Source organism: Saccopteryx bilineata, chromosome 1 (assembly GCF_036850765.1).
Source record: "Saccopteryx bilineata isolate mSacBil1 chromosome 1, mSacBil1_pri_phased_curated, whole genome shotgun sequence".
Taxonomy (NCBI): domain Eukaryota; kingdom Metazoa; phylum Chordata; class Mammalia; order Chiroptera; family Emballonuridae; genus Saccopteryx; species Saccopteryx bilineata.
In genome coordinates, this window is record NC_089490.1 from 102,088,741 (window position 1) to 102,105,592 (window position 16,852).

A 16,852-nucleotide genomic window follows, 5' to 3' on the forward strand; every position below is an offset into this window, starting at 1 on the left:
CCGGGTCCTCCGCACGCTAGGCCGACGCTCTACCGCTGAGCCAACCGGCCAGGGCGAAAATGATATACTCTTTAGTCCTTCTTCCTCCCCTATAAAGAAACATTGAGACTGAGGGCATCTTTCTTCTCTCTCACCCTTTCCTGATCTAGCATACAGTGTACTTTGCACTTGTGTTCCCTGGAAAAATATATTATCTTCAGTTTGACTTTGACTTTGAGGTAAACACCAGGTTAGGGACATTGGGCTAGGAGATTCTCCTGCCTCGTTTAATAAGTAAAAATACATAAGGGTATATCTTTTTATCTCAGTCATCTCAAAACAACGTTATTTTTAACTTAATCTAAATAAAAATTTAGATTTTGTTTTATCATTTTGAGAAAGGAACATTGTCCCAAAATCACATGAATAATGAAGAGTGTAATGCTTGGCAGTCACCACTGGTCATTCATAAAAGGTTCATAAAATAGAGATCACAGGGAACCTCTGTGTTTCAAACTCCCATCTCTGGTGGCTCTGACGAATATGTTAGTGGAGGTCACGATTGCTGTTAGGGAGTCCTAGACACATTGGTGTATGTTAACTTAGATTTTATTATGTAAGCTCTCTTGTTTTCAGCAAGTGTTAAGCTTTCTAATAAGCAAAGTCACTTTTAAAAATTATAAATTAGTCCTATATCAAAAGAAATATACAGCCTCCATTTTGAGAAGTGTTAGTTTTTAGAATAAATAAGTTACAGCCTTTTGTTTAAAGATAGGCTATTAATAAAAAATACTTTTTAGTGGGTAACTTTCTTTGCTAATGTATTTATTTTTAATATTTATTGTATTGGTTTGAGAGAGAGAGAAAAAGGAAGGGAGAGAGGGACGGGAGTATTGATCTGCTCCTGTATGTCCCCTGACTGGGGATCAAACTGGCAACCCCTGCGCTTTGGGAAGACACTCTAACCAACTGAGCTATTGGGCCAGGGCTCTTTGTTAATTTATTTTGAAGAATATGAAGTGAATAAATAAATAGTAGAGTGGCTAACATATCATTTTAGTAATTTTTGTACAAAAAGCACCTCAATTTTTATTTAGAGTTAACAGTTCTTGAATCTTAAGTGGAAGATGTGTTGGATGGTTGCAATACATAACCTTTTCTGTATGTTTGAAAATTTTCATAACAAAAAGTTGAAAAAGATTTTAACTCAAGATGATAGTGAAAAGCTTCTGGTAATCGTTTATCTTTATTGACTACCAGTAGGCAGTAAACATCTGAGTGTCTTCTAGGTGCAGATGATACAGAGATACTTAAGGAATGGTTTTTTTCTTCAAGAAGCTTTTTTTTTTTTTTTTGACAGAAGAGTCAGAGAGAGGGATAGATAGGGACAGACAGACAGGAAGGGAGAGAGATGAGATGCATCAGTTTTTCTTTGCGACACACTTTCGTTGCTCATTGATTGCTTTCTCATATATGCCTTGACCACGGGACTACAGCAGACCGAGTGACCCTTTGCTCAAGCCAGCAACCTTGGGCTCAAGCTGGTGAGCTTTGCTCAAACCAAATGAACCGGTGCTCAAGCTGGTGACCTCCGGGTCTCGAACCTGGATCCTCAGCATCCCAGTTCGACGCTCTATCCACTGTGCCACCACCTAGCCAGGCTCTTCAAGAGCTTGTAATATATATAAGGTGGCAGGAATTTTACACAAGTGATACATGTTAACGGAGTGGTTAGTATGTTGAAGTACCACTAGAAGGAAAACACGTATTAGAAATTAGATGATAGTCTCGATTCTGAGGAAGGGTTTTGAGGTACAGGCTAAGAATTTAAGGATGTGGGTATGAGGCCCAAAGGGGTAGTTAAATTAGTAACAACTTTGTTGAAATTTATTTAAGTAACTGATTGGAACAAAGAAAATAATTTTAAGGTAGTTGAAATCCTCTTTGGACCTATGTAGGAATCTTTTATCTTTGACCTAAAACAAATGAAGGAGAATGTTATATTGTTTCTTCTTTATGAGCTGTAGTGTTTCTACCTCCTCAAGAGTGATAAAACTGCAAGAGCTCAAGAGCCATTTCATATGATCTTATTTTAAAGGCTTAAAACATCTTGAAAAAATAAATTTAAACTAGACGCATTTATAAAATGTGTTATAGCAGAACACTTACTAAAAAAGATTTTGCATATGACTAGTGAGAGGAACTTGAACTTCTAGGTCATTTGTTTTCAGTTCAAATTAATAGTGTATAATGTTCTTAGCTCCTGATTATCCTGTGTCTCATATGATTGAAAGACGTAAGATAATGTATTTATATATGTGTGCTATTTAAAGTTCTCACTCACATTTATTGTTTTCCTGAAGGCGTATGTCATGTTTCACTGGGGTACTCCATATATATTGGCCATGTGTTATTTCTGGGGAGACAGAATGATGTATTGGCTAAGAATGTGGGCCTAGGATTAGACTGACTAGGTATGAATCTTGATTCTTTGTTTTATCAGTTGTGAAATCTTAGATAATATATTTACCTTTTTCACAATGCCCTCATCTGTGAATTGAGGATAACTTGTTTCATAGGGTTGCTGTGAGGAAGGGAATAATTCCTAAAAAGTACACAGATGCTTGAGGAATGAGATGTTAAAATTCAGTTACTGAATATTCCCTTTATGTTACTGCTTTTTGGAGATTCAGTTCTGTAATACCCTTAACTCGTGTGTGTGTGTGTGTGGTGTGTGTGTGTGTGAGTGTGTGTGAGAGAAACCCCCAACTTAAAACAAGTTTTATATGAGAAATTTATTGGTCTGGAATTCTGCAGTGAATCTTTGTTATGTGCATAGGTTGCTAGCTAACTTGTGAAAACATAATAATAATGTGGCAAAATAATTAGAAGAGAACTAGGAGTTGATACTTCCTGCTCCTCCCTCCGTCCACCATTCTCTCTCCTCTCTTTAAAATCAATAAATAATATCTTTAAAAAATTGTTTTAGAAAGCCTGCATTGATTTTTGCTTCTACCGTTATTTAAAAAAAATTTTTTTTATTTATGGAGATCTAACGGTAGTAATATCATAGCTATCAATATGGCAATTTTTTTACTGATTTGTTGAGATTGAATAACTGGGTGGGAACTGTTTTTCTTTGGGTAACTGAGAGAGAATGTAAACAAGACAGCAGTTAGGAAGATGTATGATTTTAGTTGTATACAATAAACTGTGAATGATCTCAGAGAGGCCATTGGGGAGCATCTTTCTGTACCGGTAACTATTCCAGTTACTGCCCCTAACAAGATGAGGATAAGGTGCAAGGAGAGAGAGAAATGATAGGTTATATATATAAAAAATGCTTATAAATTAGTTTTGTATAAACAGTCAGTCCCTGATATGTACAATCTTCCTTTGAAAAACAATTTCAAATTTTTGTAGTATGCTTCAAGATTATCATTATGAATAGCATTTTGAATTTTTAAACATTTTAACTTATTTGAATTCTAGTTATATAAGAGATTACTAAATAGGGGACAACACCTTACACAGTTTATGTGTACCTCTGATAACAATTCAGATATGGAGATTTTCATGTTTTCCCTAGATGAGGGCTCTGGGTCTCACATCTTTAAAATATTTAGACTTACTAATCATGAAGGAACAAACCTTTCATATTAGAAAAGGATTACAGTGGTGCTAAAATTTTAATGGTATTAGTTTTTACTTACTTTTAGACTGTCATGACACTTAAATAAAATTTTTGTTACTTTTATATATTCTTGATTAAACTTAGTCACACAATTCTTTTATTAGGAAGTGGCTGTTTTTGTCTTTGATAAAAAGCTGATTGACAAATATCAAAAATTTGAAAAGGATCAAATCATTGATTCTCTAAAACGAGGAGTCCAACAGTTAACTCGACTACGACACCCTCGACTTCTTACTGTCCAGCATCCTTTAGAAGAATCCAGGTAAATTTTTTATAAAAACTGATATAAGAGATTTTCTGAACAAATAATTGAAAATAACTTTTTTATATGAAATGTCTATACAGTATACTTCAGGGAAAAATGTTTATAAACTGAGTGTTGGGTTCTTAGGGAATAGTTATTTCCCTAAAATTTAGTTACATATTCTATGTCTATTTTTGAAATCTTAATTGAAGCTTTCTTCACATTTGCCATTGATTCTGTTTGCTTATTCAATGCTCAGCATTATAATAGTCTTAAGTGGAAGATGCAAAAGATATATAAAATACAGCCCCTGTCTGAAAGTAGCTGTCCTTGTTAATTTGCTAGAACTTCTTGTCCTCTCTTCATTGATTCACTATTTGGGGGCTATTTTTATTTGTGTTCCAGACACTATTCTGGACATTAAACTTTCTACTGTGCCCTGCATGTTAGTCCATAGCCTGAAGTTACTCTACCATCTATTTTTGCTCAAGAATGAGCTTGGGAACTTTTGCTGAAAATGATAAGAAAATGAAATTTATGTTGTGTCATCTTAACTGGACTCTCAAGCCTGTGGTGCTTTGAATATTCCATAAATACTCTAGCTATAACCCCTAATTTATTCCTTTCTTCTGTTCACACATAGAGGCTCGGTATAATTTTGTTACTACAGTATGTTACTACAGTTATAATTTTATTACTACAGTTCTTCAATGCATTATCTCATTTGGTCTTCACAGTAACCCTTTGTGTGGTGGTCTTTTATCACCATTTTACAGATGTACAACTTGAGGCTTAGAGCCATGGTGTCCAAAGTCATCATGTGAACGACTAGGGATACTAAGACTTGAAGTCAGGTATATTTGTCTTCAGTCTGAGTTCTTGATCATTACTCCATAAAGCAATTGAATGTTATTATCTAAACTTTAATTTTTAAATATTCTTACATATCAAAGAGCAGTGATTTAAAAAAATTTTTAATTCTGACACCTTTCAAAGTGAATATAAAATAGATGAAAGCAAAGCTGCTCCAGATGAGCTGGTTATCGGGGACCTAGACATATGCCCTGGCTCTCTTTCTGACTTCTCTTCCTCCAAAGGCATCTTTGGGAAATCTGTAGGTTCCTTTGAGCATAGTCTGAGAATTATAGAATAATATCATTGATATAATGTAACTATTTTAAATTAGTTCATTAGTTTTTCATAAGGAATACTAGTCATTCAAAAAACACAGTTGAAGTGTTTTATTTCTTGACTTTTTAAGTTTTAAAAAAATGTATCACAACTGTTACAACACTTTAAAAGACTGTTGAATGATTTTTCTACTATACTTCATAAACAAAGCTTCCTGACTTCGTTCTGTTGGTTTAAGTTGTTATGTTATTGCTGAAAATAAATCTAATATAGTTTCCATTCTTGTTGATAGTTTAATAGGACCAATATTATATTTGATTTTGGTAATATGGAAAAAAATTATAGCGATTAACTCTTTTTCTTTTGTAAAACAGGGATTGCTTGGCGTTTTGTACAGAACCAGTTTTTGCCAGTTTAGCCAATGTTCTAGGTAACTGGGAAAATCTGCCTTCCCCTGTGTCTCCAGACATTAAGGATTATAAACTTTATGATGTAGAAACCAAATATGGTTTGCTTCAGGTATGTATTTTTATTCATCATGTGAAAATAATATTTTCTTCAAAATTGTGGCTATTTCAAATTTATTGGCCATATAAACTACTTTATATAAACTTTTGTGTCTTTTCAGTAATTTAAAAATTATTTTTTCTAGAATTTTCTATAGTTTATTTCTAGGCTTATATTTTAATTGTTTAAAAAATGTGTGTATGTGTGTATATATATTTCATTTTTTAAGAAACTGACAAACTGGTTTCCAAAATAGTAGTACCGTTTAATATGCCCACTACAGTGTGTGAGAGTTCATTTTTTTTCACATCTTTGCCAAAATGTGGATCTTTTTTATTTAAAAAGTGGGTCTTTTAATTTCAACCATTCTAATAGGTGTGCATGGTATCTTGGAATTTTAATTTGCATTTTCCAGATAAATAATGAGAATAAACACCTTTTCATATGCTTTCTTTTGCATCTACATATCTTTTTTGGTGAAAGTCTGTTCAGATCTTTTGTTATTATTTTAACGAGTTGTTTTCTATTACTGAGTTTTTAAATTTCTTTACATGTTATGGTCACAAGTCTATTGTTAAATATGTGATTTACAAATATTTTCTCCAGTCTATGGCTTATCTATTCTCTTAACAGTACATATTTTCAAATTGTGGTAAAATGCATTTAACATTAATTTTACTACCGTAACCATTTTTAAGTGAGCAGTTCAGTGGCATAAAGTGCATTCACATTGTGTGCAACCATCATCACCATCCATGCCCAGAACTCTTTCACCTTACAAAACTGAAGCTGTATCCACTGAACAGTAACTCTCAACTCTTCTCTCCACCCCACCCCCAACCCCCAGTCCCTGACAACTACTATTCTACTTTGTTTCTATGAATCTGATTACTTTAGGTACCTCATATAAGTGGATTCATAGTATTTTTCCTTTTGTGACTAGTTTATTTCACTTAGCATAATGTTCTCAAGGTTCATCATGTTGTAGTGTTCATTCATTTTTTGAGGAATAGTGTACTATTTTCCATATAATACAAAAGGGTTCTAATTTCTCCACATTGTCACCACCATTTTCTGGTTTTGATAGTAGCTATCCTAATGAGAATAAGATGATATCTTGTTGTGGTTTTGATTTGCATTTCCTTAAAGGTTAGCAAATTTTAGCATCTTTTCAGTGCTTATTGGCCATTTGTATAAGCTCTTTGGAGAAATGTATTTCAAATCTTTTGTCCATTTTCTAATCAAGTTGTTTTTTTGCATTGTTGTTGTTGAGTTGTAGAAATCCTTTATGTTTTAGATACTAACCTATTGTCCAGATACATGATTTGCAAATATTTTCTTTCATTCTGTTGATTTTGTCCTTTTTGATTGTGCAGAAATTTTTTTATTTTTATTTATTTGTTTATTTTTTGTTACAGGGACAGAGAAAGACAGAGAGAGGGACAGATAGGGACAGACAGATAGGAAGGGAGAGAGATGAGAAGCATCAATTCATTGTTGTGGCACCTTAGTTGTTCATTTATTGCTTTCTCATATGTTCCTTGAACGGGGAGCTATAGCAGACGGAGTGACCCCTTGCTCAAGCCAGTGACCTTGAGCTCCAGCTGATGAGCCTTGCTCAAACCAGATGAGCCCACGCTCAAACTGGCGACCTTGGGGTTTCAAACCTGGGTCCTCTGTGTCACAGTCCAACGCTCTATCCACTGTGCCACCACCTGGTCAGGCAGTTTTTATTTTGATATATTTAATTTATGCTTTTTTTTTTGTTGCCTATGGATTTGGTTTCATATCTAAGTCATTGTCAAATCCAGTGTCATGTGGCTTTTCTCTGTGTTTTCTTCTAAGAGTTTTATAGTGTTAGGTCTTATGTTTAAGTCTTTGATTTGTTTTAATTTTTATATACAGGGTGGGGTAAAAGCAAATTCATGGTTCATATGGAAACTAATACAGTACTTAATAAATAACACAAGAATAAACTCTGTGTTTCACATACTCACAACTATAAACCTATTTTTGTCCTACCCTGTGTAGTTTATGATAAGGGTACAACTTCATTCTTTTACATGTGGATAGTTAATTTTCCCAGCACCTTTTGTTGAAATTTCTGTTCTTGCCAAATTGAATGGTCTTGGTACTTTCATTGAAAATCATTTGACCATATATACTAGATTTATTTCTGGGTTTCCTATTCTGTTCCATTAGTCTGTATATCTGTTTTTATGCTAGTTACCACACTATAGCTTTGTAGTAAGCATGTAAACTTCTTTCCCCAACAATAAAGTGGTTCCAAAGATAAACAGATAATTATATAAAAGCACCTACCAAATTAGTGCCTGAAATATACAATAAGCATGCAATAAGGTTTTCTTGTTATAAATTTAGGAAAACTTTTCTAGGCTTGAAAAACTTTACATGTTTTATAAATTATATTTAAAGAATAAGTATTTTTTTTTAAAGACTTTTTTTTTTTTTTCATTTTCCGAAGCTGGAAACGGGGAGGCAGTCAGACAGACTCCCGCATGCGCCCGACCGGGATCTACCCGGCATGCCCACCAGGGGGCGACGCCCTGTTGCATCCAGAGCCATTCCAGCGCCCGGGCCATCTTTGCTCCAATGGAGCCTCGACTGCGGGAGGGGAAGAGAGAGACAGAGAGGAAGGAGAGGGGGAGGGGTGGAGAAGCAGATGGGCGCCTCTCCTGTGTGCCCTGGCCGGGAATCAAACTCGGGACTCCCACACGCCAGGCTGATGCTCCACCGCTGAGCCTACCGGCCAGGGCCTAAAGAATAAGTATTTTTAAAAATTAAATCTTTCATGAATTTGCCTGACCAGGCGGTGGCGCAGTGGATAGAGCATCGAACTGGGATGCAGAGGACCCAGGTTCGAGACCCAGAGGTCGCCAGCTTGAGTGTGGGCTCATCTGGTTTGAGCAAAAAGCCCACCAGCTTGAACCCAAGGTCGCTGGTTCCAGCCAGGGTTTACTCAGTCTGCTGAAGGCCCGCGGTCAAGGCACATGAGAAAGCAATCAATGAACAACTAAGGTGTCACAACGAAAAACTAATGATTGATGCTTTTCATCTCTCTCCATTCCTGTCTGTCCCTGTCTATCCCTCTCTCTGACTTTCTCTCTGTCTCTGTAAAAAAAAAAAAAAAAAAAAAAGCTTAAAAAAAAATCTTCCATGAATTTCATGGTTTCAAATGTGTTACAGTTAGAGAATGTTCACTTGAAAACATTAAGCTCCTAATTGCTATTGTACTAGTCACTGTGGATAATGTCAGCTCTGTGTTGGTGATAGGGAACACCAAAGGATTTTTAAGTAGGCACATGACTTGGTCTAATGCGTATTTTAGAGATACTATGCTAGAAGACTGGAATTTTGGCATAGGGAAAACATATGAGAAATAATCCCTACTTCAAAGGATTATTTTCCAGAATCAAATGTGTAAATTTGTAAGTACTTAGCATAGTACTTGCATGCAAAAAATAGTTAATGTTAGTTTTTTTTTTTTTAAGTCTTGGTCAGAAATCATCGGAAGGACTAGCAGTGCAGAGTAGAAGTAGAAAAGGCCTGGTGACTGCGGGCATAGGAGTTGGGAGTAGCATGAAGTCTAATATGATTGCCCACATTTATTACGAAGTTGATATACCACCAATTGAAATAATTTGCCAGATATGACCTACACAGGTTCAGTGACTTGCTCAAGTTGCAAGGCTAGTAAGTTATGAAGTGGGGACAGAAATCCAGGTATCTTTTAAAATAATACTCTGGACACTCTTTACTGTTGACTTACTTCATGTTGAAAACTAGAAGGGAGTTTTTAGAGAATTCATTCTCATATTTGTTCATTAAGCAAATATTTACTTGTCAGCTATATGTCTGGCACAGTTTTGGGTGCCGAAGGTATGGCAGTGAACAAAACACTTTTGGAACTTCCATTTTGTGGGGGAAGAAAGGCAATAATATATATTACATTAGATTATAATGATAAGTGCTTGTGGGAAAAAGAGAGTGAAGTGGGAAGAAAAGGAGAGTTTGGATGGGGCGGAAAGAGGAGTTGCACTTCTGAATGGGGTAGTCAGGAAATCTATCACTGAAAAAAGACCTAAAAAGAAGCAAATCATATAGATACCAGGGGAAAGAGTGATCTAGGCTGAGAATAAGTGCAAAGTTTCTGAGACAGAATCTGCTCAACATGTTCAAGGAACAGTGAAATAGCTGGAGTGGTGCAGAGGAGTCAACAAGAGATGAGTAGGCGGAGATCAGATCAGAATGCTAATGAGTGATTAGATATGCTAGGCCCTGAAAGCTGGAGGAATACTTTGGATTTTACTGAGAGAAAGAAAAGTCTTTGGAAGGTTTGAGCAAGAAAGTGGCATGGTCTGGGTTATGTTTTAACAGAATTAGTCTAGCTGCTAATTTTTTTTAATAATTTTTTTGAGAGGAGGGGAGATAGTGAGATAAACACCCACATGCACCCCAACTGGGATCTACCTAGCAGCCCTTGCCTGGGGCCAACACTCGAACCAATTGAGCCACTGGCTGCGGGAGAAAAGAGAGAGAGAAGGGGGAGAGAGAGGGAGGAAGAAACAGATGGTTGCTTCTCCTGTGTGCCCTGACTGGGAATTGGACTTGGGATGCCCATGTGCTGGCCTGGTGCTCTATCCACTGAGCCACTGACCAGGGCCAAGATGCTATATTTTAAGAATTAAACTATGTCATAGAATAACAGCAGAAGCAAAAGAGATGAGATAGGTTGGCTGCCACGGTAATACAGACTAGAGATGATGATGTTCCAGGGAAGGGAAGGTGGCAAGAGATAATCAATTTATAATTATAATTTGATGATGAAATTACTGAGATTTACAGTATAAGAAGTATAGTGTAAGATAACTCAAAGGTTTTTGTCCCAAACAACTGGATAATGAAGCAGCTGTTAAGTGATGTAGGAGGACAGAATTAAATTGTTGGGAAGCTCAGATTTGGATTGTTCTAAGATTGAGATGGCTAAACATTCAAGGGGTGAGAAGTCAAGAAGGAAGATAATCAAGTCTGGACTTTAGAGTTATTTGAGGGTAATCACCATATAGATGGTGTTTAAAGCTGTGAGAATACTGAGAAAGAGTAGATGGAAATTGAGAAGTTGAAATATTGAGTTCAGGAGGTTGAGATGATGAGGACAAACCAGTTAAATAAACCTAAAAGCTGTCACACATGGAGTTGGAAGTCAAAGAGCATACAAATCCCCTGGTAATCCTAAACACAGATATAAAAATTAACGCATACTTATCCAGTGTGAGAATGAGAAAATATTAGTTAATATTTGAAAACTGAGCACAGTGCTATTTAGAAAAACCAAATTTCAGTATGAAGTGTAAGTAGATATAAAATATTAAGAATTAGAATCAAATTGACAAAGATGTCTTTTGATATTTATTATCTTTAACTCAGGAACCAAAGTTTCCCTCACTTTTCAAAGTCAGGAACTGAGTAAATTTGAGTATTACCTTTTTTTGTGATTAGGTACATATAGAAAGAACTTGATAAATACTTGTATTCTGGTTTTATACCTGTGTTTTCCTCACTGTTGGTTTGTTTTTTTCTGGCACCTAAGAATATCTATACTTTTGCATTTATGTTGAAATATAATTGTTACCTGACATGTAAAAAATCTTTTATTGGGAGGAGCAATTATGATTTATGAGACATTTTCTTATTGTAATTGAAAAGAATTTTAATGTAAAAATGGTTATTTTTCATTTACAGGTTTCTGAAGGATTATCATTTTTGCATAGCAGTGTGAAAATGGTTCATGGAAATATTACTCCTGAAAATATAATTTTGAATAAAAGTGGAGCTTGGAAAATAATGGGCTTTGATTTTTGTGTCTCATCAACCAATCCTTCTGAACAAGAGGTAATGAAAGTGTTAGACTTCTAATTTTTTAAATCTTGGAACTTTGTGATTGCCTCTGGAATGGATTAGACAATTTATAAGCCTGATAAATGTTTAGAAATATGCAGCATGGTACAATGGTATGTTTAAATGTATGGAAAATTCCTAGAGTTCATTGTACCTAAGAGTATTCTTCAGCTCATTAATTTCATAACTGTTAATGTTACTTGAGAAAAAGATGCTAGAATTAAGCAAATTTGAGAACTATTGGGTTAATGTGTTTTTCTTTTCACCCTCAGAATGTCAAATACACTAACAAATGTTGTGAACCTCTAGCAGTATTTCCCCAACTTACTGAACCACAGAAGCTTCTTTAGGGAGCATGGTAACAACAGTAGCAATGATAACATTTACTGTAGCACTTTTCTATTTCCTGTTTTTATTTTTATTTTTTGACGAAGACAGAGTTAGAGAGAGGGACAGATAGGGACAGACAGACAGGAAGGGAGAGAGATGAGAAGCATCAATTCTTTGTGCGGCTCGTTAGTTGTTCATATGTGCCTTGACTGGGGGCTACAGCACAGCAAGTGACCCCTTGCTCAAGCCAGCAGCCTTGGGCTCACACCAGCAACCTTGGGTTTCAAGCTAGTAACCTTTGGACTTAAGCCAGTATCATGGGGTCATGTCATGTTTATGATGCCACTCAAGCTAGTGACTCCATGCTCAAGCCTGGTGAGTCTGCGCTCAAGCCAGATGAGTTGACCTCAGAGATTCAAACGTGGGTCCGCTGCGTCCCCGTCTGACACTCTATCCACTGCGCCACTGCCTGGTCAGGCTGTAGCACTTTTCTAAACACTTTTTATTTATTTACAGACAAGAAAGTTAGGTCCATAGAATAAAATAACCTGCCCAAGATAGAGCTAGGATTTGAATCTAATCTTTCTGGTTCCAAAGTACCTGTAAGTAGTGATTATGATACCTGCCTATTTATGCTTGGAAAACACTGCAATATTTCAAGTTTTTACTGTATAAAAGGACTTTGATTTGTTCTAACATAGATTTGTAATTTAAGTAAATATTTTTAAGGTAAACAGAAAATTCATATTGATTATGTATTGCGGGTAAAACACTGTGCTAGGTTTGTTTTCCATACATTTGTTTAATCTTACAAAACCTTTTGAATTTATTGACTAAATCACATAGCAAGTTAGTGAAAGACCAAGGTTTCAAATAATCTTTTTGAGCCTATAAAACTTGAAGCCTGTGTATCATAAAACATAGATCATATATTTCCATATTCATACTGTATCACATATTGATAATTGTTTTCTGGAAGAGAGCTTCAGTAATCTTAAATTATAAGAATTCTTTTTATTATCTCCTAATTAGTTCCGTATACTTTTCAGATTTTGGAATTTTGGAATTTTAGGATTTAAGGTGGGGGGTGACAGTTTTTACTTGCATGACTGAGTATAAATTTAAAACTAGATTGTTGTTGCTTGATAGAGGTTTGCTTTAATATGAAATATTTAAGCTGTGAAATCTCTTTTCTGTCTTATAGCCCAAGTTTCCTTGTAAAGAATGGGACCCAAATTTGCCATCATTGTGTCTTCCAAATCCTGAGTATTTGGCTCCTGAATACATACTTTCTGTGAGCTGTGAAGCAGCCAGTGATATGTACTCCTTAGGAACAGTCATTTATGCTGTATTTAACAAAGGGAAACCTATATTTGAAATTAACAAGCAAGATATTTACAAGAGTTTCAGTAGGCAGTTGGATCAGGTATTTGCCTTTAAATATTTGCTTGCATTAAAAATGTATTAAGTGCTTCTCTGAATTTTTAAAAAAGTATTCAGAAAATTCTCTGAAATGAGTGCCTTATATTTTAAATTTGCATAAAATCAACCTAACAAAAATAATTCTGTAATTAATGAGGATTAGTTAAAGTTTATTACAACAACTGTAATCATGACATGTATTTACTAGGCTGAATACTGAAGCATTGTCTAAAATACTGGGCATTTTGTTTTAAGAATAGAAACAATTTCAGGTAATAAAGAAGTATTTTGCAACAGTAGAATTAGTAATCTGTTTTAATCTAAAAATGTATTTTTGAGTAGATTTTAAGTTGTTTAAATGGACTTGACAGTATAAATGCATCTCTCTGAATATTTTATATTCATATTTAATATTATCATTCTTTTGACTAGTTGAGTCGTGTAGGATCTAGTTCACTTACAAATATACCTGAGGAAGTCCGTGAACATGTAAAACTACTGTTAAATGTAACTCCAACTGTAAGACCAGATGCAGACCAGATGACAAAGGTGAGTGATTGATTATATATTGTATATTAATTCCTGCCTTAGATGGAGGAACTAAAATCAGTTAAAATAGATTAACAGCTTCTAAAACAAGATTTAGTCAGATATAGCCCCCAGATAATATCTATGTTCTCAAATGTATTAAATATTCAGCTTCCTTTACTCTTAAACATTTAAATAATTTTTGTATATAATTGTTTTGAAACAAAATTAAGATCTCAAATAAATAAGGATTCTCACAGTCACAGCTATGCAGAAGTTTTAGACACCCCAAGAATTTATAGCCCTCGCCCTGGCCGGTTGGCTCAGCGGTAGAGCGTCGGCCTAGCGTGCAGAGGACCCAGGTTCGATTCCCGGCCAGGGCACACAGGAGAAGCGCCCATTTGCTTCTCCACCCCTCCACCGCGCCTTCTCTCTGTCTCTCTCTTCCCCTCCCGCAGCCAAGGCTCCATTGGAGCAAAGATGGCCCTGGCACTGGGGATGGCTCTGTGGCCTCTGCCTCAGGCGCTAGATTGGCTCTGGTCGCAACATGGCGACGCCCAGGATGGGCAGAGCATCGCCCCATGGTGGGCGTGCCGGGTGGATCCCGGTCGGGTGCATGCGGGAGTCTGACTGTCTCTCCCTGTTTCCAGCTTCAGAAAAATGCAAAAAAAAAAAAAAAAAAAAAAGAATTTATAACCCTCTAATTCACTCATATAAGCATGGATTTTAATAGATAAATGACATTCTTTTTACCTTCAAGATAATTTACTTAATCTTACAATATTTTACTAGTTATGTAAAGAAAATGTTACTTCAGCCAACTTAATAGTACTGATTCTGAAAATTTAAACTTGGAAAGAAAACTAATTTATTACTTTCTTATTCTGATTTTTATAATTAGAATTTTTATGAAGTGATCTTTAGTATTTTGCTAGATGTTCTGAATATTATTTTTACCAAACTGTGGCAGTTTGAGATATGAGAAGGATGTTAATATTTATCAAAATAATTTTATTTTCCTGTGTTTAGATTCCCTTCTTTGATGATGTTGGTGCAGTAACACTGCAGTATTTTGATACCTTATTCCAAAGAGATAATCTTCAGAAATCACAGTTTTTCAAAGGACTGCCAAAGGTTCTACCAAAACTACCTAAGGTTTGTTGTTGATCAGTTTCTTATTATAGTAAGGATTTTAGAATTTAAAGTTTACTTTGACTTGTTAAAATAACTCTTCTAAAGAAATAAACTTATGATTATAAAAGACTGTAAGCTGAAGCCAAAAGTATAGTGGGCCTTTTTTTGGATCATTCAAAAATAATTAAATAGCATAAAAAAAATAGAAGGATAAATGTCAGAAGAGAAGCCTATAATCTGTCATTGTGATCATTGCCTCAACAGCAATTAAGGGGATACTTTTGTATTGATACTAGCCTCTCTAATTCCTTTAACTTCCCCTCCCTTTAAATCATGAGTGTAAGATAGTCTAAACACTGTGAATGCTAAAGAAACCACTGGTTTCAAAATTAATGATTTCTGGTTACAAAATTGTCTATCAGATATTTATTGTTAGGTGCTGCGTGTCTAGCCCTTTACTTAGAAGCTATTGAGAATAGAGGAAACAAAAGTTGTACTTGCCTGACTGGTGGTGGCGCAGTGGATAGATTATCAACCTGGGATGCTGATGTCCCAGGTTCAAAACCCCGAAGTCATCGGCTTGAGAGCGCTCATCTGGTTTGAGCATGGAATAGTCAACATGATCCCATGGTCACTGGCTTGAGCTCAAAGGTCACTGGCTTGAGCAAGGGGTCACCTCAGGTGGAGCTGCTGTTCCCCCCAAGGCATGTATGAGAAGCAATAAATGTACAACAAAGTGCTTTGACTATGAGTTAATGCTCATCTCTCTCTTACTCGTCACCTCAGTTGGAGCTGCTGTTCCCCCCAAGGCATGTATGAGAAGCAATAAATGTACAACAAAGTGCTTCGACTATGAGTTAATGCTCATCTCTCTCTTACTCATCCTCTCTCCTTCTCTATCTCCCTCCTCTCTCTCTTTATCTCTCTCACACTCTCGCGCTTAAAAAAGATTAAAAAGAAAGTTCTCAAGGCCTTTACAGTAAGTGTAAATAGGGTTAACATGCATGAAGCAAGCAACAATTAACAATATAAGACAGTGTTTAAATTGTGTGTTATAAATCATGAGTAATAAAGGAATTAAAAGGAAAAACATATTCATGAAGACTATCTAGGGAAGGTTTCCTAAAGCAAAGATGACTGTATGTCCCTTTTTATCTATGACATTACCAAGTTAAGCCTTTTGTCCTGGCATAAATAGCAATAGCACCCCATTTTACTCTTAAAAGTGTCCCAGTTTCAAGCATAAATTATATGGTCACCTTACCCAAAGGAATTGTAACTTCATCGTTAATACTAAAGTACTAAAATAAAATTTAACTTTATGAAAACGTTTTTACCTTTCAGCGTGTCATTGTGCAGAGAATTTTGCCTTATTTGACTTCAGAATTTGTAAACCCTGACATGGTACCTTTTGTTTTGCCCAACGTTCTACTGATTGCTGAAGAGTGCACTAAAGAAGAATATGTCAAATTAATTCTACCTGAACTTGCCCCTGTCTTTAAACAGCAGGAGCCAATACAGGTATGCACATAGATATTTTTTCTATTTATCTGCTGTTACTCAGAGATGTTAATCAACAATGACTATCATTGAAAACAAAAGGAATGAATATGGGACTTTTTCAAGTTGAGGTAAGTATAAGAGACTTTTTCATTAATCAGCTATTTTGATGTTGGAAATAAACCATTTTTAATATTGTAATTGAATTTTCCAAATAAATGTCTACAGCTTTCCATAAGTTACCATCTCAGAAAATTAATTGTAATGAGATGTTGCATGTGTTATGCTGTTCCTGTTTGCCTAATTGTAAATTATTGGTTTGGCAAAAGAAGTACTTATTTTTCTCCTACACTTCTAAATATTTGTATTTGTTTTTGTTGTTGTTGTTCAGGGTCTTTCATTTATAAATGGTTTTTCCCAGTATTTTCTCTTTATTTTGCTGTTAATGAATAGTTTCATCAGAA

At 35.4% G+C, this 16,852-nt stretch overlaps 1 protein-coding gene across 8 annotated transcripts in view; it reads left to right on the forward strand.

The window, feature by feature from the left end:
- SCYL2 (SCY1 like pseudokinase 2) overlaps positions 1 to 16,852 on the forward strand; it is a 58,193-nt gene that overhangs the window by 18,044 nt on the left and 23,297 nt on the right. For all 8 annotated transcript variants that reach the window (XM_066262421.1, XM_066262392.1, XM_066262459.1 and 5 more), the window contains 7 exons: positions 3,778 to 3,935; positions 5,423 to 5,567; positions 11,319 to 11,468; positions 13,009 to 13,230; positions 13,659 to 13,775; positions 14,784 to 14,909; positions 16,233 to 16,409. In XM_066262421.1, the coding sequence (XP_066118518.1) occupies positions 3,778 to 3,935; positions 5,423 to 5,567; positions 11,319 to 11,468; positions 13,009 to 13,230; positions 13,659 to 13,775; positions 14,784 to 14,909; positions 16,233 to 16,409 (1,095 nt within the window). The remainder of the gene's footprint in view (positions 1 to 3,777; positions 3,936 to 5,422; positions 5,568 to 11,318; positions 11,469 to 13,008; positions 13,231 to 13,658; positions 13,776 to 14,783; positions 14,910 to 16,232; positions 16,410 to 16,852) is intronic.